The 22,608-nt window shown below is 43.5% G+C and overlaps 1 protein-coding gene across 1 annotated transcript in view; it reads left to right on the forward strand.

Annotated features, from left to right (window-relative positions):
* The window catches only part of ITPKB (inositol-trisphosphate 3-kinase B), a 179,180-nt gene that overhangs the window by 100,152 nt on the left and 56,420 nt on the right, over window positions 1-22,608 (forward strand). The window contains exons 3-4 of the mRNA XM_033937411.1: window positions 1,838-1,937; window positions 3,879-4,092. Coding sequence (XP_033793302.1) covers window positions 1,838-1,937; window positions 3,879-4,092 — 314 coding nt within the window. The remainder of the gene's footprint in view (window positions 1-1,837; window positions 1,938-3,878; window positions 4,093-22,608) is intronic.

Genomic DNA, 22,608 nt, shown 5'->3' on the forward strand with positions numbered 1-22,608 from the left:
AATGAATGAGTCTGGTGGCACTTTTATGGTCTTATGGTCGGTCTTTTGCTGACCTTTTACAGTACCAAAAGCCGAACTATGGGATTTTGGACCTGTACTTAAAATCTGTTCCGCATTTGCTTAATGGTCTCTTTGGGAGTTTTGTGGTTTGGAATCATTTAGTTACGTCTAGTCTCTGAATTTGCCTGGAGCCACTCAGATCTACGCTGAATGGAAATTGGGCTTGTGTACATGAAAAATCGCTAGTGTTTCAATGTGTTCATTTAAAACCAATTTCATATCTGACCTTTGCCCCAAGCGCAGGCGTGGGTTTTTTTTTTTTCCTTTCTTTCATTGACACAGGAAAACCTGGAGTTTGCTTTAGACTGCAGATAAACCACATTAAACATACAACTGATAATAATGTGTATGAGCTTTTTCTCCTTACAAGAGAGATGACTTTAAAAAAAATAAAAATTTTCAGAAATAGCTAAAGCTGGAAGGCAAATTGGAACTCTGTTTAAATGCCAAGCCAGCATAATGGGAATTCTTCCCCTCCTTTGCCCAGAATGACGGCTACCGCTGTTGCTCCCAGGAGGGGTGTTGTTCCTGCTTTTGAAACCACAGAATCTCCACCTCAAGCACCAGCTCTCTTCAGGTTTTCTTTCACAGCGTCCCCGGCCCTTACCAGGGATCAAAGCCAAATCATTCATGTGGGATCTTCTCCTGACAGCAAACTGCCCAGCTCTCCTATCTACTTTAGCAGCCATCTAGAATTAGGTATCCACGAGGCACACAGTAGAAGCCTATTTCATGGAGGACTGTACTTTTCTACTTTTTATACAATATTAATGTAACTGACAATAGGTTCTCACACCAGCTCTAAGCGATTGTGCCTAAGGGTAGTGGGTACCTGTGTAACCTACACTAGTTAGAATGTGTGGTGCAGTGGTTCAAGCTTCAGTCTCAGCACCCTGAGTTCAAATCCACACTGCTCCTTGTGACCCTGGGTAAGTCACTTAATCCCCCCTTTGCCCCAGGTACATTAGATAGAGTGTGAGCCCACCAGGACAGACAGGGAAAAACGCTTGAGTACCTGAATAAATTCATGTAAAGCTTTCTGAGCTCCCCTGGGAGAATGACATAGAAAATTGAATAAATAAATAGTGTGGTAACCAGAGCTGGTGTTGTGATGTCATAATGTCTCATTCCACCAATAAGAGCCAACCTCAGCAGTGATGTAACAATGGCTTCATTGTCCTAGACTTGGCTCACTTTTGCTACATTCTGATTTCTAGAGTGGCTCAGTGGTTAAAGCTACAGCCTCGACACCCTGAGGTTATGGGTTCAAACCCCTGTTGCTCCTTGGGACCCTGGGCAAGTCACTTAATCCCCCCTTTGCCCCAGGTACATTAGATAGATTGTGAGCCCACCAGGACAGACAGGGAAATATGCTTGAGTACCTGAGTAAATTGATGTAGACCATTCTGAGCTCCCCAGGGAGAACAATAGTGAAAATTGAATAAATACTTGTGTTGTTTGGAGCAGAGGTGCAGTATAAGGTCATGGGCAATGTACACTTAAATATTCTCACCTGTGGAGTGCTCCCGAGGCACATGGCAGGCTTGTTGCTTTGTATTAAAGAGAAATCCAAAAGGCGCCTGTTTTAAATGACCCTCCACACCTGTCAATTACTGGAAATCAAGTAGAAATAGAGAGAGATGGTGGCCCTCATTCTTCCTCAGCAGTGCTCAGGTCCAGCGTTTCCCCTAAACCCCACGAAACAGCCTATAAAGACGGGAAAGCTATGAATTGCTCTATATTCTTATATTTCACATCCGTATCTCTTTGGTTACAGAGCAAATCATGGCGGAAGATCAAGAACATGGTGCATTGGTCCCCCTTTGTGATGTCCTTCAAGAAAAAGTACCCATGGATCCAGCTGGCAGGACATGCAGGTACTGTGGAGTAGACTGGGACATTGCGGGGCTTATCTTACCATGAAAAGAAAAGGGATGGCAAACCACAAATGTCAAATCAAAATTGCAAGGAGTCCAAAATTGATTCATTGATTTTTAAAATTTCTATTCCTTTTTTATCCCAAACGGTTTACAAGGAGTTGCATACATAAAAAGTGACTTTATTATAACTCTATATAACAAACGAAGCAGCAAAATCCAGATGAACGGGTGTACTAAGGACCATGTTTCGGCAGTCTCTATCTTCATCAGCACGTGCTTATCAACCTGGTTGTAATCCAAATTTTATATGACACAGGATATATGGACTCCTGACTCAGCACAGGTCCTTTCTCTGTAGCCAAGTATTGTAGCATTGCCTTTTGATACCATGAGATGTAGGCCTCACACTCACACAGGCCAGACATGTCCAACTTGACCCCAGATTATATAGCGCCCAAAATTGCATGCGATCCCGAGATCTGTGTGCAAATTCATATGGGCCATAAGAACCAATTCACCTCAATAATTGATCATTTGGGTTTGCATGCAGATCTGGCTCCATACGATTGTATAAGGGTCCGTATCCAAATCTGGCTGTGGGCGTGGGCAGGCACACTGTTTCAGAGTTTGGGGGTAATGCCCCCCAATTGTGTGTGCCAGGATTTACACTAGGTTTCAGTCGGTGCAAGCCTTCGCACCCAGAACAGAATGCATGCATAGCTGGATTATTGCAATGGGGGGATAGTGTCGTCACAATGTAAGGCCTCGCAGATGATATATGGTGGGAGGAAATTCGATCATATAACAACTTCACTGATTGCCTGTAAGATCTTGAATCCTTTTTAAATCCCTTGTGTTGGTATTTAAAGATATTCATTAAAAACATTCCTTGGCATCTAACACAAGTCATGACCCTCTACCGGCCTTTAAGACCTTTAAGGTCAGAAGGAGCGATACGATTGTCATTAACAAATTCTCGCAGGTACATTATGAAAACACGAGGGTATCTGCAATTTCATTAGCAGGAGTGTCGTTATGGAATAAACTCACAGGACCAGTAAGAGCCCTTTTGGATCGTCAAAAGTTTAAGAAAGTATTGAAAACTACTCTATGGAGGCGTTTGGATGAACGAATGGCGGTAGTTCATGAGGGTGTTGGCATTACTCTATGTAGAGATGTTTTAAGAGAATGTATCTGTTTTATGGAGAAAATCTGTTCAATCTCGAGATGCTAATGTTTTGTAAATATTGCTACTTGGAGGTAATCCCAGTGAAATATTCTCGATATACGCGTTATACTTTCTCCACGTTAACCGCTGTTCACTGTAGAGTGGTGTCTCTCAGACCGGTTTTGAATTCAATTGTTTCTAAATACGCATTCAGCAATAAACGTCAAGTTATGTGAACAGCGGTTAACGTGGAGAAAGTATAACGCATACATAGAGAATGTTCTGTTTTATGGAAGACGTTACTGTATGCTACTTGTACGGATATTATGTATGTTAAACCTGTAAGTACTATTACTATTTATTATTTCTATAGAGATGAAAGACATACACAGTGCTGTACATTTTAACATACAATAGACAGTCCCTGCTCAGAAGAGCTTACAATCTAATTTAGACAGGACATTTCAGGGTTGGGGAGATTATGACAGAGGAAATGATACAGTGGGTCTAGGCATCTGACAGCAGTAACCCATTCTGAGCTCTTTGGGGACAACGGGTTAGAAAAGGAATTTAAAATTGGGATTGTATTAGCTATAGGCAAGTAAGAAATTTTTAAAATAAATGAATACTGTATAAAGAGTGGTCAGCCCAGAGCACCCTTCATAGGCTACCACTGTGAGACTCTATCCTTCCGTCTAATTTTTGGTGCCATTTGCTGAATCCGTGCAGGTGCAAAGCTACAGCTCATTCCGTCCCTTTCTGCTCTGCAGGTAGTTTTAAAGCCGCTGCCAACGGGAGAATACTGAAGAAGCACTGTGAGGCCGAACAGCGCTGCCTGGACCGCCTGATGGACGATGTCCTGAAGCCCTTCGTTCCTGCCTACCATGGTGATGTGGTGAAGGACGGGGAACGATATAACCAGATGGATGACCTGCTGGCAGAATTTGACACCCCCTGTATCATGGACTGCAAGATGGGTATCAGGTATGGCTTTAGCATTTCATGGTGCATGCAGAAGTCCTCGGCCGGGAAGCTGGCCTCTCTGCTTAGCCCGGTGCATTAAATACGAGGAAGCACCGGGACGGAGCTACATTTAGACAAGGAAGCCTGGTGAAAGTTGGGTACAGTGGATGGAGCCACAGAAGGGCCCTTCTTGCTTGTCTTCATGTTTCAAAAGGTCTTGCAGTTCAGGCATTTCTAAAGAACAGGTATGTAGATCGCGGAGGGGTCAGAGGTAGATCGCCAGCCCCACTTGGCTCCATCTTCCAGCAGCTCGCCCCTTTGCTAGTGAGAGCGAGAGCTGGCGGGTCGTCTGTCGAGGGCTTGCCGCCACTGCTGATCCTTTGCCTGTCTTTTTTTCTCTGTCAGCGGGAATCTTGCCTGTGGGTGTATTGGGGGCACTTGTTTTCGTGCTAATAGTTAGTGGGTACTAAACTAAACTAAACTAAACCTTAGGTTTGTATACCGCACCATCTCCGCATGCGCAGAGCTCGGCACGGTTTACAGAGGTTGAGAGGAAAGGAACTACAAAGAAAGGGTATAGGAGAGGGACTGAGAAGATAGAGAGGGGCAGGGTACTAGAGAACGGGAGGTGATTAGATTTTTGAGAAGAGCCAAGATTTCAAGCGTTTACGGAAGGATTGGAAGGAGCTAGAATTTCTGAGCGGGGATGAGAGGTTGTTCCAGAGTTCCGTGGTTCTAAAGGGGAGGGATGTTCCAAGTTTTCCTGCGCGGGGTACCACAGGGGGCTACCGCCTGCGCCCCGTAACGATACGCCACAGGCCCGGCGTCATACCTGGTCTCCTGCCTCTCAGAATCGCCCATCCCAACACCCCTTAGAAGTGTGTTATATACCAGGTGATATCCATTCGCCCGAGCTTTACCTGAATACACTTACCGTATTAGTTGTGTCGTGTGCTGGTCGTTGGTCGCTTTGTAGTTTGCTTTCATTAAACGTCTTCGGGCAGATACAATAAAGTATTAAGAATTTGGTGATTTTGGCAGGCTTTTCCAATTTTGCTCTAACTTGCCTATGCCTATGCCTTGCCTTCAAATTGGTTCAAACCACTGTGACTTTTGCTCGCTTCTGCAATTTTATTTTGCCTAGGCTTTGCGTTGATTCGACACTGTGTACAGAATTTATTAAATCGCGTGTGGTAGTATTTGAACTTGTTTGGCAGTACTGTATTTGATTTTATCTGGTTTGCTGGACAGGTGTTTGAGTTTTTTTGATGATTCTTTGGTGGTATTTGATTATTGGTGCCAGTATGATGAATTCTTATTTTTACTTTTAGAACTGCATGTGTGGTTTTGGCATCTCCAGTCCTTGTATTGCACATCATCCAGAGATCTTCAGTTCCTGTTGATCTTTAATACATTGTGAAAGTTTTGGACCAGATTCAGCCAGTGTTTATACTAACTTAGCAGATTTGGCCTTCTTACATCCAGCCACCCCAGTACAGTGGTGCCTCACACAACGAACTTAATTCGTTCCAGGAGCAAGTTTGTTATGCGAAAAGTTCGTTGTGTGAAACGCGTTTTCCCATAAGAATACATGTAAAACAAAATAATTCGTTCTGCAGCCCTACATTTCCCTCCCTCCACCTCACCTTATATGCAGAGTTTGCCAGCTTTCTTTTTCACCCAGCCGCACGCTTTCAAAAAGCTGTGCACGCGCAGCTGCTGGAGTTGATCAATGTTCTCCTCTCCTGCAACTTCCGGTTTCCGGTTGCGTCAGAGGAGAAGATTGAACAACAGAGCATGCGCGCATGTGCTGCTCTTTGAAAGTGTGTGGCTGGCCGAAAAAGAAAGCCGGAAAACTCGGCATCTAAGGTAAGGTGGAGGGAGATGATGGAACACTGCATTCAGACAGGAGGGTGCTGCTGTTCCCGGCTCACATTAGGAAGCGGCGAGAGTAGTTCCGCCCCCCCCTGGGCCCCTCGGGCGACTTCGTTGTGTGAAACGAAGTTCGTTATAGGGAGCAAGACAAAAAGTTCGTTATGCGCAGCGTTCGCTGTACGAGGCGTCCGTTATGCGAGGCACCACTGTATAACGAAGATGAGTGTTCCAAAGAAAAGCAAAACCTACCACTTTCATGATAAATGGGAAATGGACCACTTCTTCATCATGGTGAAAGACAAGTGGTGTTGTCTAATTTGCAACGCCCCAGTCTCCTTGCCCAAAAAGGGTAATCTGGAACGTCATTATAAGGCTCTGCATAGCAATAAGTTTGATGCTGATTTTCCACCCAAAAGTGAAATTCGTAAACTGAAGCTCAAAGAACTTAAACCGAAATTGGCTACAGTTGATGGCGAAGCCAAGGTCACATTCGGTCAATGGAACCCATAGCATCCTTCAAGGTCAGCAACCTGATCGCAAAGAAATGCAAACCGTTCACTGAAGGGGAATTTGTAAACGATTGTTTTCTTGAAGCAGCTGACAACTTTTTTGAAGGATTTAAATATAAGAAAGAGATCATAGCTGCTATAAGATGTACAATTGTCAAGAAACACTGCCATTCAGTGACTAGAAAAGATGGGTAGAGACACAATTGAGCAATTTTTGGAGGATATTTCAAATTGTGTTGCTTTCTCACTTCAACTGGATGAATCTACAGACATAAGAGACATAGCCCAGTCACTAGTCATTATCCGGATGGTTTTTGAAGACTTCAGTGTTAAAGAATTATTTGGAATGATGCCTTTAAAAGGGAGAACTACTGGTAAGGAAATATTCAGTTTTTTCCATTCTTTTGTGACAAAGTGTAATCTTCCATTGCATAGACTTGTTTCCATCACTACTGATGCCAATGACAGGTGAGGTTAAGGGTTTCATAGCCCTCTGTAGACAGCAAGACGACTGTCCAGATTTCCTTTCTTACCACTATATCATTCATCAGCAAGTTTTGGCAAGCAAGAGACTCAATACAAAGTCTGTCATGGACATCACTTTCAAAATTGTAAATTCAGTTCGTGGAAGATCACTTCAAAGACGGCTTTTCAATCTTACTCTTGATGAAGGGGCAGCAGAAATCATTTTGCACACAGATGTAAGGTGGCTAGGTAGGCACAAATTTCTGCAAAGATTTTGGGATTTGCTGAACGAAATAAGAAATTTTTTGAAGGAGAGGGGAGATGGCCAAGCAGAGTTGGAAGATGAGTGGTTATGTGATCTGGCATTTCTCGTTGACTTTACAGGCGAACTAAGTGATATAAATCTTGAACTACAAGGTAAAAACAAATGCATTGGCGAGATGATGAGTACAGTTTCATCCTACAAGAGCAAATTTGAGCTAATGATGACTGACCTTGCAAACAACACTTTTGATCATTTTCCTAATACGCAGGACCATCTGGGACAATATCCAAATTTTGTTTTATCTGTTCTGTTATCTAGGAATTCAAAAATAGATTCTGTGACTTCCCAAAAATTGGAACAGTTGTGGAGTGCTTGGTCATACCCATTCAAAGTAGATGTGGACATTAAAGAAACTGCAGCTGCTATCAGTAAAAATTATTCATTGAACAAGTCATCTCTTGAAAACAAAATATTAACCCTTAAAAATGACATTTTTTCTCAAGATCCATGCTGAGCAAGAATCATGTAGAAGCTAGTGCCTAGAGTCAAATTTCCCAGCTTGAGAAGATGCAGTGAAGCTGTACACTCCTGTTTCGGTTCAACTTATTTGTGTGAATCTGCGTTTTCCCATCTGAAAATGACAAAGAGTACTCAACGTTCCAACATGACAGATGAACATCTCCAAGGTTCCCTGAGACTTGTAGGCAGATTTATGGGTATAACTAATTAGTGCAACATAAACAAGTCGCATGCAACTCTCGTTTCTAGGATATCCCATAACTGCACCCAAGGATTCGGATTTTTGCCAACTTATACGAATACAGAGACCAAGGCTCTATGAAAGATTTTATTATAGATAAAAAAATATAATTCACAAGCCAGAAGTAAATAATAACTAATTATTGTTCACAATATATCTGAATACATACATATATATTTCAGCACACAATTATTACACAGTAATTCCTAAGTAAATAAGTAAATATAACTAATTCTTACACACACGGTATAATTCCTTACAATATTAAGTCCTGATAATATCAGCAATCTATTAAAGCTTATCACCAAGGGGACCTAACATTCCTATCCATAACCAATACAATTCTATCTAGTCCACCCTTTAGATTATGCCTCAACAGATCCAGGAGATGGAATTCTTCTGTTTCCTCAGCGTAGCAGATGATAGAACTTCTTCTGGTCAGAAAAGTCCATTTGTCACTGATAGAGCTGTAATATATCTTAGCTAGAGTTCCTTTTGCAATAGAAACCAGATCTGTTTCAAAGACAGTTCTGCGTCTTCACTCTCGTCCGAGAGCAGGTCACAAGAGGTAACTTTTTATCAGTTCTTATTGTTACGGTGTAGTGTACAGAGAAACCTATGTTTTGATCCGAGCTCCCTCACATCCAAACAGTCTAAATCCTCACAAACACCTTTCTCCTTAGGTCATGTCAGATGATCCTCCAGGACCAATCAAAGCAGAACAGCAAGAATGAATAGTCTTTTCTTGTGCAGAGGCCTTGGAAGACGCCATAGATGATAAGCACAAAACATAGATCATAACGTAGTTCATAACTCCTCCAGGTTCACAGGAGCTGGGCATGTATGAATAGGCAGATGTCCTTGACTGGAAACACACAATTCTTGTAAGCACATCCAGAATGCATCAGGCAGCAAAGATGGTTCAGGCTTGCTTGACATGAGCGAGGCCTAACCTTAGTTGGGAGGCAGGAATTAGAGAATGACACGGTGAAAAAATTGGTCACCGTCACCGCCCCGTCCCCGTCTCACCATCCTCTGCACCGCCCCGTCACCGCCATTCCCTTCACCGCCCCGTCACCGCCACTGCCACCCCATTCACCGTCCCGTCACCGCCACTGCAACCCCATTCACCGCCCCGTCACCGTCACCGCTGCATATATAAAAGCCTCAAACGGGTACGATTTTAAATACTTTTCTTTAGCTACGGCTGCAAGTCTCCCCTCCCCCCAGCGATCACGGCAGGAGGGCACCCAACCCCTCCTGTAGACCCCCCCCAACGGCCCTCCCGACAATCGCAGCAGAAGGGTACCCAACCCCTCCTGCCGGTCCTCCCAATGGCCTCCCCTAAGATCGCCGGCAGGAGGGTACCCAACCCCTCCTGCTGGACCCCCCCCCAACGAACCTTCCCACCCCGGAACCCCCTTAGTCTTACTTTCCAAGTTGGACCGGACGGCTCCTCACACGTATGGCCAGCAGGCTTGCCTCCGTCCAAATGAGGCGGGCCCGCCCCTACCCTGCCCAACCCACAGGATCCTAGGGCCTGATAGGTCTAGGCACCTAAAGCCACTCCCGCTATAGGAGGGGCCTTAGGTGCTTGGGCCAATCAGGCCCTAGGATCCTGTGGGTTAGGCAGGGGAGGGGAGGGGCGGGCCCGCCTCATTTGGACGGAGGCAGGCCTGCTGGCCAGACGAGCGAGGAGCTGTCCGGTCCAACTTGGAAAGTAAGACTAAGGGTGGTGTTTCGGGATGGCGGGGTTTGTTGGGGGAGGGTCCGGCAGGAGGGGTTGGGCACCCTCCTATTGGCGATATAGGGGGCCATTGGGGGGGCCGGCAGGAGGGGTTGGGCACCCTCCTACCAGTGATCATAGGGGGGCTGTTGGGGAGCTGGCAGGAGGGGTTGGATATCCTCCTGCTGCGATCGTCGGGAGGGCCGTTGGGGGGGGTTGGGGTAGGCAGGAGGGGATGGGTACCCTCCTGCCGCGATCGTTGGGGAGGGCTGGTTCTGTCGGCATGAAGGGCTGAGCACCTTCCTGCCGGCGATCGTCGGGGGGGGGCGGGTTCTATTGGCAGGAAGGGTTGATCTGACAAATGAGGAGCCAGTATATTGGGGGGCGGAGTCAATGCGGCAACGTGCAGGTGAAACACAGGTAAATAGCGGTTCCTAGAAGGGGGGACATTGGCCTGCGGGGACAAATCTATTCACCGTTTTTGCGGGCGGTGAAAGGATTTGTCCCCGCGTCTGCGGCGATTTGCTAATGAGGTCACCATAACCCGCAGCCAAACCGCAGCCACGCAGCGGTTCGCTGCGGGGATCGCTCCCCGTGTCATTCTCTAGCAGGAATCACCCCTACAGTCTGGCCTTCACGCAATATTCACCCAACTTCAAAAAGCTGGTGGATGAAATGCAGGCTCAGACGTCTCACTAATGAGCAAGAGCGAAATATTAAAGATTGTGCAAGATCAGCCTGGATCAATACTCAACCTCAATTTAACACAAATTACTCAATAAAAGTTAAAGAAAAAATGTACTTTCCATTTCCTCTTGCAGTTCTTACTGGATCTTCGTCTTTCTGTTGTGTTTTTGCTTAATTTGTTTAACAGCTGATCACTTCCAAGTAAATGACAGAAGGTCATTAAAAATGGGGGGGGGGGGGGAGAAATCCTTCAACTTTATTGGATTAAAATTTAATTTGAAACTTTTTCATGGTGGTAGATCACTGGCATTTTGGGCCGGAAAAGAACATCACGATCTATTCGAAGTTGGACATGCTTGATCTAGAAGAAGCGATTGCTACTGCTACAATGTTCAGTCCACTTTAGCCAATGAGCCTAGCAGGTTACAATCATATAGCGAATCTTAATAAAATAACCAACTCCTACTGATCTTAGGTTTCAAACTTTAGTGTGTGTGTGTTAAGTGTTTTTATTTTGAGTCGGTCAGAATTTGGTCAGTTTTTACCGACTCCAGCTCCGTCCAAAAATGCTTCCAATTCAACTCCACGACACCCGACTGCTCCACCGTGAAAATAATAATAGCCAATAAATAATAATAATAATAGCAATAAAAGCAGACAGATAACCCAGGAGTAGAATCTAGTCTAATCTTTGGTTTATATACTGGGTCATCTCCTAGTGGAGTTTGACTCGGTTCACATATAATTAAGACTAGAGAACATAGAAAAAACATAGGAGAAGGAAGAAGTAATTAAAAACTAAAGTACATAAGAAAAATAACTATAATATCATTTCATTGAGGCTGTAGTTAAACCATTTAAAAATTGCGAGAACAAGTAAGTTTTCAGGAATTTACGAAATAATTGCAGCTGGCCTAAAAGTCTAATGGAGCCAGGAAGTTCATGCTTCCCGGCAGATTTAATTCCCTTAAAGAATCCTAGAGCAAATAGGGGAGTGTCTCAGGGGGCATCTGATCATTTCTTTTCTTCTTCTTCCAGTCCTTCAGGGGCTGGGGGCTCCATGCTTTCCATCTGACCCTCTTTGAGCCAGTTCTGGTTTTTGCCCTGTTACCTGAAATCCTGGTTCTGATAAAGTGAAGCTCTATGTTTAGGTATCTGCCTTCCCCTCCCCCCTTGCCATGTCACTTTTTCCAACATGTAAAACCCACAGCATGCGTGTTGGGGGGGGGAGGGGGTGCCACTTGTAAGCCCTTTTTTTACCCTTTTTGAAAAGTGATCACTTAAGTCTAGCTCAGAAGAGATTAGCTTCCCTCAGCCCCTGTGAAGCAAACACTGATAAGAGACCTTGGAATGTTTGTGGGATTCCTCAAAGTTCAAATTACAGGATGGAGCCAGTGGAAAATATTCTAAGCAGCATTAATGGTGCTTTGTTCAAAACAAAACATTGCTTCTTGCTGGCAAGATTATAGGAAATAATTTCCTTAAAATTTGCTTGCATGACCTTCTGAGCGCAGCCTTTAAGAATCCTCTGCTGTTCTGTTTGCTAAGTGATTTTTCCAGGTGTCGATTTCTTCTCTCCTGCGTAGCACCTAATGTCGGACACGAGACCACATTCAGGGCACCCGGAACCGGTGGCTTCACCCAGCTAGAGCAATAAAAGCAACCCCTGCTCTCCCCCATTAACCTGCCTAAACCCTTCTTGGGGAATGTGTATAATAGTGAGAAAGAAGGTTTCATGATGGGCCAATTTCTTGAGCATTATAAAGTTTAGAACTTGTGATTCTGTCTGCAGGGATCCTTCGGTCCAGGGTGTGGCTATGTGTGGGCCTGGGCGGGCAAAGGCCCACCCCAGCCTGGTGGTTAGTCAGGCACCACTTTTTTTTATTTTAATGCCAGGTGATACCCTCGATCCTTCTGGTGCCTCCTCACCCGCAGTCCTCCAAATTTGCATGTCTTTCCCTGGCAGCGGTGAAGCCAGACTGTCTCTAGCCAGCCTGGGAACCTTTCCTATGCTGTGACCCACCTCCTCTGCTACAATATCTCATTGCCACAAGTTAGAGGGACCAAGGACAAGGGAGAGATGCTGGACCCACGGGGTGGAGGGGGAGAGACAGATGCCTAGTTCCCACCCATGCTGTCTCTAGGCCCACCCAAAATGTCAGGTCTGACTACGCTACTGGAGTGAACTGCGGATCAGACCGGGATTTATTGGATGTTGGAGAGAGGATTCTGGGTTGCACTGGTATTTATATGTTAGGTTATTGTCAGTAAGAGCAAATACATGTAGAGAAGCAGAGGGTGAGGTTTTTTCCTGTGATCCACTTTATGTAGGGACGCAACGAAGGATCTGTATGTGTGAGAATCATTTGGCTCTAAAGACGAAGGCAACAGGGTCGATAGTGAAAATATTTTAACCAGGCAGGAGAGGCTTTGTCAGCTATCCAGTGGATCTTGGCTTTGTCTTCCCAGCATAGTCTGGGAGTGGAGTCTGGTTAAGTGGGCACCAAAAACATCCAGCTTAAGCAGTCAGGCAGAAGTGCAGAATCGGATTTAGGTATCTGGACCTAGCACTGAGTATTTTCCAGAACTTGCAGAACTTCTGGGTCCTCCAAAGACCTGGAGCTTCGATGCCGATGTTCAAATGTGACCTGCCATTGAATTTTCAGGTTTACTGATGAAGTTAAGAGGTGACAGGCTCCGGAGTAATCTAAGGAAATCCTTTTTTACAGAAAGGATGGTGGATGCATGGAACGGTCTCCTGGTAGAGATGGTGGAGACAGAGACTGTGTCTGAATTCAAGAGGGCCTGGGATAGGCACGTGGGATTTCTCGGAGAAAGAAAGAGATAATGGTTACTGTGGATGGGTGTAAAGAGCCTTAGCCAATAGGAAAAGAAGATGCAAATGTTAAGAGCCTTAGCCAATAGGGAGAGGAGGAGATAGTGGATGCTCTGGATGGGCCATTGGCCTTTATCTGCTATCATGTTTCTATTACCATAAAGCTCTATGACCTCACAATGCAGGTGTAAAGAGCCTTAGCCAATAGGAAGAGGAGTCGACAGTGGATGCAGTAGACTGGGCAAATTGCAGCTCTATACTCTAGAGGAGCGCAGGGAAAGAGGTGACATGATTGAGACATTTAAATACGTCACAGGTCGTGTCGAGGTGGAAAACGACATATTCTTTCCCATGGGACCCTCGGTCACAAGGGGGCACCCGCTTAAACTCAGAGGAGGGAAATTTAGTGGTGACACCAGGAAGTACTTCTTCACGGAAAGGGTGGTGGATCATTGGAACAAACTTCCGAGGCAGGTGATCAAGGCCACCAGCGTGCTCGACTTTAAGAATAGATGGGACATCCACGTGGGATCCCTACGAGGGTCGAGCAAAGGAACTAAGTCATCAGCACTCAGACTTAATGGGGTGGGTCAGTAGAGTGGGCAGACTTGATGGGCTGTAGCCCTTTTCTGCCGTCATCTTTCTATGTTTCTATGTTTCTAGATGGTCAGACTAGATGGGCCATTTGGCCTTTATGTGCCGTCATGTTTCTATGTTTCTATAATTAAAAAACTCTATGATCTCACAATGCAGATGTAAAAAGCCTTAGCCAATAGGAAGAGAAGATGCAAATGTTAAGAGCCTTAGCCAAGAGGGAGAGGAGATAGTGGATGCTGCGGATGGGCCATTTGGCCATCATGCTTCTAATTCATCCAATGGCTGTTGGTGGCGTTAAAACCAATGCGGCTGTGGGCTGATGAATCAAATTTCAATGCAGACGTTTTAGTTCATTTACATAGATGAAACAGGCCACAGGACCTCACACTCCTCCGTGCTGAGCAGTGTGGCAGGTTGGTGATAGCAGGGTGTCCCCCCCTGGGAAGAGCACATGTTAACAGCTTGGCGTTGGCAGCTCTCTGAATGATCATGGGACCTGGGAAGGGTGCTGGGTTTGGCAGCATTGGTGGTGAGACTTTTGTGTCATCACGCAAAGACTCCACCTGGCGTTCTCATATTTTCCTTCTCTCTGCGGTGTGTGGATTCTCTGCCTCCCTCCCCTCATTCTCTATGCTTTATTCTCCAATTGTGTCCCTCCCTCTCCATCGCCTGCTCTCTGCATCCATTGATTATGCGCTTCTCTGACTCTTACATAGTAACATACATAGTAGGTGACGGCAGATAAAGACCCGAATGGTCCATCTAGTCTGCCCAACTCTTGTTAGTTAATCCAATCCCGTCACCAAAAATTCAAAACGGCCCATTGATAACCAGAATGATCAGGGATTTGGATCAGGCCAGGCTGTCGAGAAGAGGTTTGCGTTATCTGAAACAGCGAGGAGGGCTCGTAGTACCAGATTTCAAAATATATTGCAGAGCGGGCCAGGAAGCGTGATAAGAGGGGAAGGGAACGACTGGAATACAAGGTGTGGACTGCAAATGGGGAGGAAAGAGCGAGACAGAGAATCCATATACTGCACAGACATTGAGAATATGGGAATGATTTTGGGAATCGCTACTTGATGGCATAAAGTTTCACCACATAGCACAACCTCAAGAGTATAGGATAACAAGTCCAAGTGTTACTCTTAAGGGAGAAAAGACCTCAGTGTCTAATAGGGAAAATCAAAGCAACCCATATAGACAGGCTAGTTGCAAATATCACTTGCAGCCAGCAGACAAATCCTCGGTCAAAAACTCCCAAAAAGTTGAGGACACAATTTCACAGTGAATTTCAACAGTCTTAATTCTAAGTCTCAAAAAGTTTTCAAAAAAACACTTATCTGAAAATTGTTGTCTTCTCAATCAAATTGCAAACACAAGAACTTGATCCGGAGCTTGGAAGCAGGAGAAAATCACTCCATAGGAGACAAACTCAGAGCATAGCAGCTACTAAATATCACCACTAGCATAATCCAACAGGGTTCCCTGTTTCGCTGGTGCGCTTTTTCAGGGATTTGCTGGAAAAAAACAAAAACAGAGCTTAAAAAAAACTCTAAAAGGACAGGAAAACATATATTCCACTGCAGCTCAACTCACAGCATCGATTCACCCGCTTCAATTTCTGTCAGCGGGTGAATCGATGCTCAAATCCCTGAAGAAGCGCACCAGCGAAACAGGGAACCCTGTTGGATTATGCTAGTGGTGATATTTAGTAGCTGCTATGCTCTGAGTTTGTCTCCTATGGAGTGATTTTCTCCTGCTTCCAAGCTCCGGATCAAGTTCTTGTGTTTGCAATTTGATTGAGAAGACAACAATTTTCAGATAAGTGTTTTTTTGAAAACTTTTTGAGACTTAGAATTAAGACTGTTGAAATTCACTGTGAAATTGTGTCCTCAACTTTTTGGGAGTTTTTGACCGAGGATTTGTCTGCTGGCTGCAAGTGATATTTGCAACTAGCCTGTCTATATGGGTTGCTTTGATTTTCCCTATTAGACACTGAGGTCTTTTCTCCCTTAAGAGTAACACTTGGACTTGTTATCCTATACTCTTGAGGTTGTGCTATGTGGATATAGATTTATTTGACAGCCTCTCTTGGTTCTATTTATTTTTTGTGATAAAGTTTCACCAGTCATACTGCTCAAGCATCATCCCACCTTCCTGCCTGGGACTGACTGAGCCTTCCTTTAGGGCAGTGGTTTGCAAACCTGTCCTAGGAGCGCCCTGGCCAATTAGATTTTCAGGAAAGCTGCGATGAATATTCATGCGTTAGATTTGCATACAGATGTAACACCCCCTTCAGGGCAGTTCTGGGTCTGGAGCCCGACCGGGCTGGAGTCTCCCAAAGGCAGTCTCCATCACTCCCTCTCTCAGATAGCGCTCGGTGCGTCCACCTGGGAAAAAAAAAATGTTAGCGAGTGGAATCGCCCTCTTTTCCCCCTGGGAAAAATCCCAAAAGACTTCTGAAACTCTGTACACAGCCCTAATCATGAAAGTCAACTGGAACCGATACTTATGCAGTTAATCCAACCATTAGTTTGTCTCAAAAATCCCGAAACCATTGACTTTTGAACCCTTTAAAACTCCTCCACTTCACCAGTTCTTATCCTATTGACCTACAGCATCTTCCGGAAAGAACTAAAGACCACTTTGTTTAAGAAATTCTTGTCCTAGCCAGACACTCTCCCGCGAACATAACTTCCACACCTTATCCTGAATTTCTTCCTCACACTAGGTATCCACATTCCCTGTCTGCTAAAATTCCCTCTTCATAATTGTATCCTGATATTCGCTGGTGTCCGACTATTTTCAATGTAAAATAGTTAATTTCTTATAATTCAACCTATGTATAATTTTCCTTTCAACTACATTGTATTCATCTACTGTAATACGCTGATTGTACAGCTCTTCTTCTTTGTGAACTGCCTAGAAGTCGCAAGATTGTGGCGGTATAGAAAAATAAAAGTTATTATTATTATTATTGGCCGAGGCAATTACTGGAAGCTCTTCTATCTGTGGTTGCCTTAATCCCTCCTCTCCTTTCCAGCCCATCCTTGTCCTGTAGTTCAAAGCAAGTTAATTCAGGTATTTCCTTGTCCCTGGAGGACTTAACCCTTCACTGGCTCAGGTACAAACTTAGATGAAGTGAATTGGACTTCCCTGGTGTTCAGCCCAGTGCTCCAACCTCTCCACTCTTATTTTCATGTTCAGAAAAACGTATTGTTTCGCTAAGTCCAACTCATTTAGAAAATAACCATTTGCTTTTCCACCGGATCGCGTTTGTTTCCTTTGGCAAGCCCTGATCATCTGATCTGATGCAGAAATCGTGGTTTCCAGTGCCTGAGACCAAATCCTAACAATGACATGGGAAATCTTTGGAAGCTGAGCCCTGCTGGCCTCACTGTTCATGACGCTGTGGGGATAATTTCTACCACTAGCAATCTGTGCCTGTAAAGTGATGCTGATAGTTACCCTCGTGAAAGTGCGTGCAATGACGTCTCTGGCAACGTTTGCGTCCAAGTTAAAAGCCCACCTCTTTGAGAGTGCTGTTGCCTCCTAACTCCTCTCATCTTAGGTTCTGCATCCCTAACCCTCTGTCATGTCTATCTGTCCAAGATAAATTGTAAGCTCTTCTAAGCAGGGACCATCTATAAATGTCAGTCCACCTCTTTGAGAGTGTTTTCGCCTCCTAACTCCTCTCACCTTGGGTTCTGCATCCCCAACCCTCTACATCATGTTTGTCTGTCCAAGATAGATTGTAAGCTCTTCCGAGCAGGGACCGTTTACAAATGTCAGCCCACCTCTTTGAGACTGCTTTCGATTCCTAACTCCTCTCACCTTGGGTTCTGCATCCCCAACCCTATATGTCTGTCTGTCCAAGTTAGATTGTAAGCTCTTCTGAGCAGGGATCATCTATAAATGTCAGTCCACCTCTTTGAGAGTGTTTTCGCCTCCTAACTCCTCTCACCTTGGGTTCTGCATCCCCAACCCTCTACATCATGTTTGTCTGTCCAAGATAGATTGTAAGCTCTTCCAAGCAGGGACCATTTATAAATGTCAGCCCACCTCTTTGAGAGTGTTTTCGCCTCCTAACTCCCCTCACCTTGGGTTCTGCATCCCCAACCCTATATGTCTGTCTGTCCAAGTTAGATTGTAAGCTCTTCTGAGCAGGGATCATCTATAAATGTCAGTCCACCTCTTTGAGAGTGTTTTCACCTCCTAACTCCTCTCACCTTGGGTTCTGCATCCCCAACCCTCTACATCATGTTTGTCTGTCCAAGATAGATTGTAAGCTCTTCCAAGCAGGGACCATTTATAAATGTCAGCCCACCTCTTTGAGAGTGTTTTCGCCTCCTAACTCCCCTCACCTTGGGTTCTGCATCCCCAACCCTATATGTCATGTCTGTCTGTCCAAGATAGATTGTAAGCTCTTCCGAGCAGGGACCGTTTATAAATGTCAGTCCACCTCTTTGAGAGAGCTTTCGCCTCCTAACTCCTCTCACCTTAGGTTCTGCATCCCCAACCCTCTACATCATGTTTGTCTGTCCAAGTTAGATTGTAAGCTCTTCCAAGAAGGGACCATCTATTAAATATCAAAATGTACAGCGCTGCATAAGCCTTTCAGCGCTAAATCAGTGATAAGTAGTCGTAGCAGAACGCAACTTGGGTGCAGGCGCATTTCAGGGCTGCCTTTTAGCAGAGTTCTACTTCTTTTTTGCTATGTTTTCCTCAAAGAAGTGCTGCCTTGACATTTCAGTCTCAGCAATCTATTAACGTACTCTTTTCAAGTTTATTTAAATTTTGATATACCGCTCATCAAATGTCTGACTGGTTTACATAAAAATAAGTAAATCGATTAAAAATTCAAATACAGTAAAACCTTGGTTTACGAGCATAATTCGTTCTAAAAACATGCTTGTAATCCAAAGCACTCGTATGTCAAAGTGAATTTCCTCATAGGAAATAATGGAAACTCCGACGATTCATTCCACAACCCAAAAACTTTAATACAAAATACTATATGTACTCGTACTGCAAGACCTCGCTCGTTTAGAACAGTCACTCCACTCCCGCATCGTCAGAGAGAGAAGAACCATCGGCTCAGTTGTGATGACGTGACGCGTGTATACTGTATGTACTCATATTGCAAGACTTTGCTCGTTTAGAACAGTCACTCCACTCCCACAGCGTCAGAGGGAGAAGAACCATCCACTCAGTTGTGATGTGTGTATATTGTATGTACAGTGGAACCTTGGTTTACGAGCATAATTCGTTCCAGAAGCATGCTCATAAACCAAATTACTCGTTTATCAAAGCAAGTTTCCCCATAGGAAGTAAGGGAAACTCACTTAATTCGTTCCCACCCACCCCCATCCCCCTAGGCCAGCGGCGCTGCTCCACTTCCCCCCCCCCCACCCGAAAACCGGCATCCCCCGCCAGCCCAAACAGAAGCCTTACCCCCATCTGGCACTGGCACTCAGCCCAAGGATGTGCCGGTGCTAGTGAATAAAGATCCTTCCTGTTGCCTGGGCCTTGAGCATCTGCACATGCTCAAGGCCTTCTGGCTCTTGCTCTCTCGGAGATTCTTGGAGATCTCCAAGAATCTTGGAGAGAGGGAGAGCCAGAAGGCCTTGAGCATGCGCAGATGCTCAAGGCCCAGGCAACAGGAAGGATCTTCGTTCACTGGTATGTCCTGTGGGCTGCGTGCCAGTGCCAGATGGGGTAAGGCTTCTGTTCGGGCGGGCGAGGGGTGCTGGTTCACGTGGGGGAGTTCTCAGGGGAGTGCTCGCAAATTGAGTCAATGCTCGGTTTGCGAGTCACGATTTGCTAGAATGTTTTGCTCGTCTTGCAAAACACTTGCAAACCGCGTTACTCGCCAAACTGAGATTTCACTGTATTTGTATTGCAAGGCATTGCTTGCATATTAAGTTAAAATTTAATCAAATGTTTTGCTTGTCTTGCAAAACAGTTGCAAACCAAGGTTTTACTGTACAAGAATATCCACATGGACATTCAACAAGATACATAAAGGATAAGGGAAAGGAAATATATTAATAGGAAAGAATACAGACGGGGGTGTAAAAAAGAAAAAGAAAAAATAAATTTACCACTTTTACATAAGTATTAAGCAGTTTAAAATACTAATACATAGAAATGAGGGATATATCTTTCAATCAAAATTACTGTATCAGAGCATAAATAAAAGAAACAGCAAAAATTAAAGTAAAATAAGCTCCAGTCAATCTCCAAGATTTATATATTCAGGCCAGAGTCACTTTGAACAAGAAGGTTTTAAGATGAAATCTAAACCTATCCCAAGAAGATTCATGGTGAAGACGAAAAGGCAAGGAAGGAAGTGTAAGCGAAAAGAGAGATTTACAGGAAGAAGGGTTTGATGTTCTTGAGAGATTATATGGGTGAAGTAGTCCATCTAGGAATGCTGGAGAATGGTCTTGTGTAGTTTTGAAGGTAAGAAGTAAATATTTTTGTCAGTCAGTGGGTAATTGGTAATAAGAAAGGGGTTGACGTGATCCTATTATTTTGCCTTTGATTCAAAGTTCCTTTTGGCAAACTCCCTGATACAGAGAGTTGCAGTAATCAAGATGTGTAACGAGAAGAGAATGGATCAGAATATTGAGTGATGAAATCAAACTTATCATTCGCAATTTATAGAAACATTTTTGGACAGTGGTATTTATTTGTTGATGAAAAGTGAAAGCTAGGGACCTTCCTCCACTTCAAAATCACTGAGCTCTGGAACAACTTTACCTCCCCTCTTCGGAACTTGAGCTTTCTCCAAGTTTTCTGCAAACATCTGAAAACCTGGCTTTTCTCAAAAAATGTAAGTCTCCCCCCAACTTAGGAATCAAGGAAACTCTTATATCTTGGCATCCCAAGTCCTCTAAATTTTCTTCACACTTCTACCTCTAACCCTCTGTTGTAGTTCCTTCCTATTTCTCCTACTGTAAACCGTGTCAAGCTCTACGAACGTGGAGATGATGCAGTATACAAACCTAAGGATTAGATTAGATTAGATTAGTAGACCAAATGCAAATAGGGGCTATTAAATCTTCTTCATGAGAACTTTTGTTTTGTTCATATTTAAAGAGAGCTTGTATTAAAATCTTAGGAGTAATTATAGATAGCAAACTGACCTACCGTCCACAAATCAGCTCAGTAGTAAAGAATTGTTTCATCAGACCTAGGATGATAAGATCTCTCGCAAACGTTCTGGACCCCCAATCCCTCAATATTCTTATTCACTCTTTTATTATATCCAAACTTGACTACTGTAATACATTATATAAAGGTATCTGCCAAAAAGATATCTGCCGATTACAATTGATACAAAACACTGACATAAAAATTATTACTAATAGGAAGAAATTCGACCATGTTACTCCTTTGCTGAAAAGTGCGCATTGGCTACCAATCCCACATCGAATTGTATATAAAATAGCTATTCTTTCCTTCAAGTCCCAAAACACCAATGAACCGGCCTTTATTCACAAGCGTCTTATTCCACACGAACATTCAAGAGTCCTAAGATCCTCATCTCAACATCCCTGAAAAACATCAGCACGCGTCGGGTCACTTCATTTGCAATTATGGCCCCTACAATATGGAATTCCTTGCCACGTCATATTAGGGCGGAAAAAAATTTAGATAAATTTAAGGGAAATCTAAAGAGCTACTACCTCTTCCAAGATGCTTACAACTGCTGAAGAGACTTGGAAATAGCCAAGGTTATCAAAGAATCTCCACTCCCCATCTTCCCAATTGTTGTTTACCTTTCATGTTTTCTTTACTTTTAAATTGTAGTTCCCCCACTTTCCTATCATTTCATGTTTGTGATGTATTGTTTAGTCGGTATTTATATGTTCAGTGTTTTCTCCTTATTTTAATACAATTTGTAAAATGCTTAGAAATCTTGATTTGCGTTTTATAAAAAAAATTTTTTTTTTAAAAAATCTTTATTCATTTTCAAATGTACAATAAGTGTATCAATATGTTAAGACAAATTAATCATAAATATATCACTTAATAAACATCAAGATAATAAATATCAAAAATTTTAATAAACTTGGATTTAACCAATGAGTGCTTTGTTCTTTGATTAATTTCTTGAATTTCGAGGGTATTTTGAGAATTTAGGGGTTGTATTTCATCTGCATAAACAAACCCTATTGATTGTGCTAATAATGAGGCAAGGAAAGGGTTAAATAAAATTGGGGATAGAATAGAGCCCAAACGTTTGTGTATAAAAGGTTTTTTTTATTTATTCATTTTCACATCAAAGAACAGAATACTTTGACAAAGGAAATTAAATATACACCTTAAAAGAAAATAATACCAAAGAATTTGGGGAGAATATTCACACCTATTAATAGTACCATAGTCCACAATTAAAGAGGGGATAAACCATGTCAAGGGAAGTTGAACGTACAAAACTATACTTTTCAAGGTCATATCTACACATGACCTAAAGTAGTGATCTCAAACTCGTGACCCAGGGGCCACATTTGGCCCACCGGGTACTATTTTGAGGCCCTCGGTATGTTTATCATAATCACAAAAGTAAAATAAAACAGTTTCTTGATCATAAATTCAATATTATTATTAAGACTTAGCCAAAAGGAAAGATTTATCAACTATAAAGAGTTTTCCCTCATGCAAAATTGTCATTTCTTTAACAAGACATTAACTATTTTTTTTTCTGAGGCCTACAAATCCACAATGTGGCCCTGAAAGGGTTTGAGTTGGAGACCACTGGTCTAAAGAAATACAGAGTTCTTTAGTTTTTTTTAACTTTTAGGC

This window comes from Geotrypetes seraphini, chromosome 3, assembly GCF_902459505.1.
Source record: "Geotrypetes seraphini chromosome 3, aGeoSer1.1, whole genome shotgun sequence".
NCBI lineage: Eukaryota > Metazoa > Chordata > Amphibia > Gymnophiona > Dermophiidae > Geotrypetes > Geotrypetes seraphini.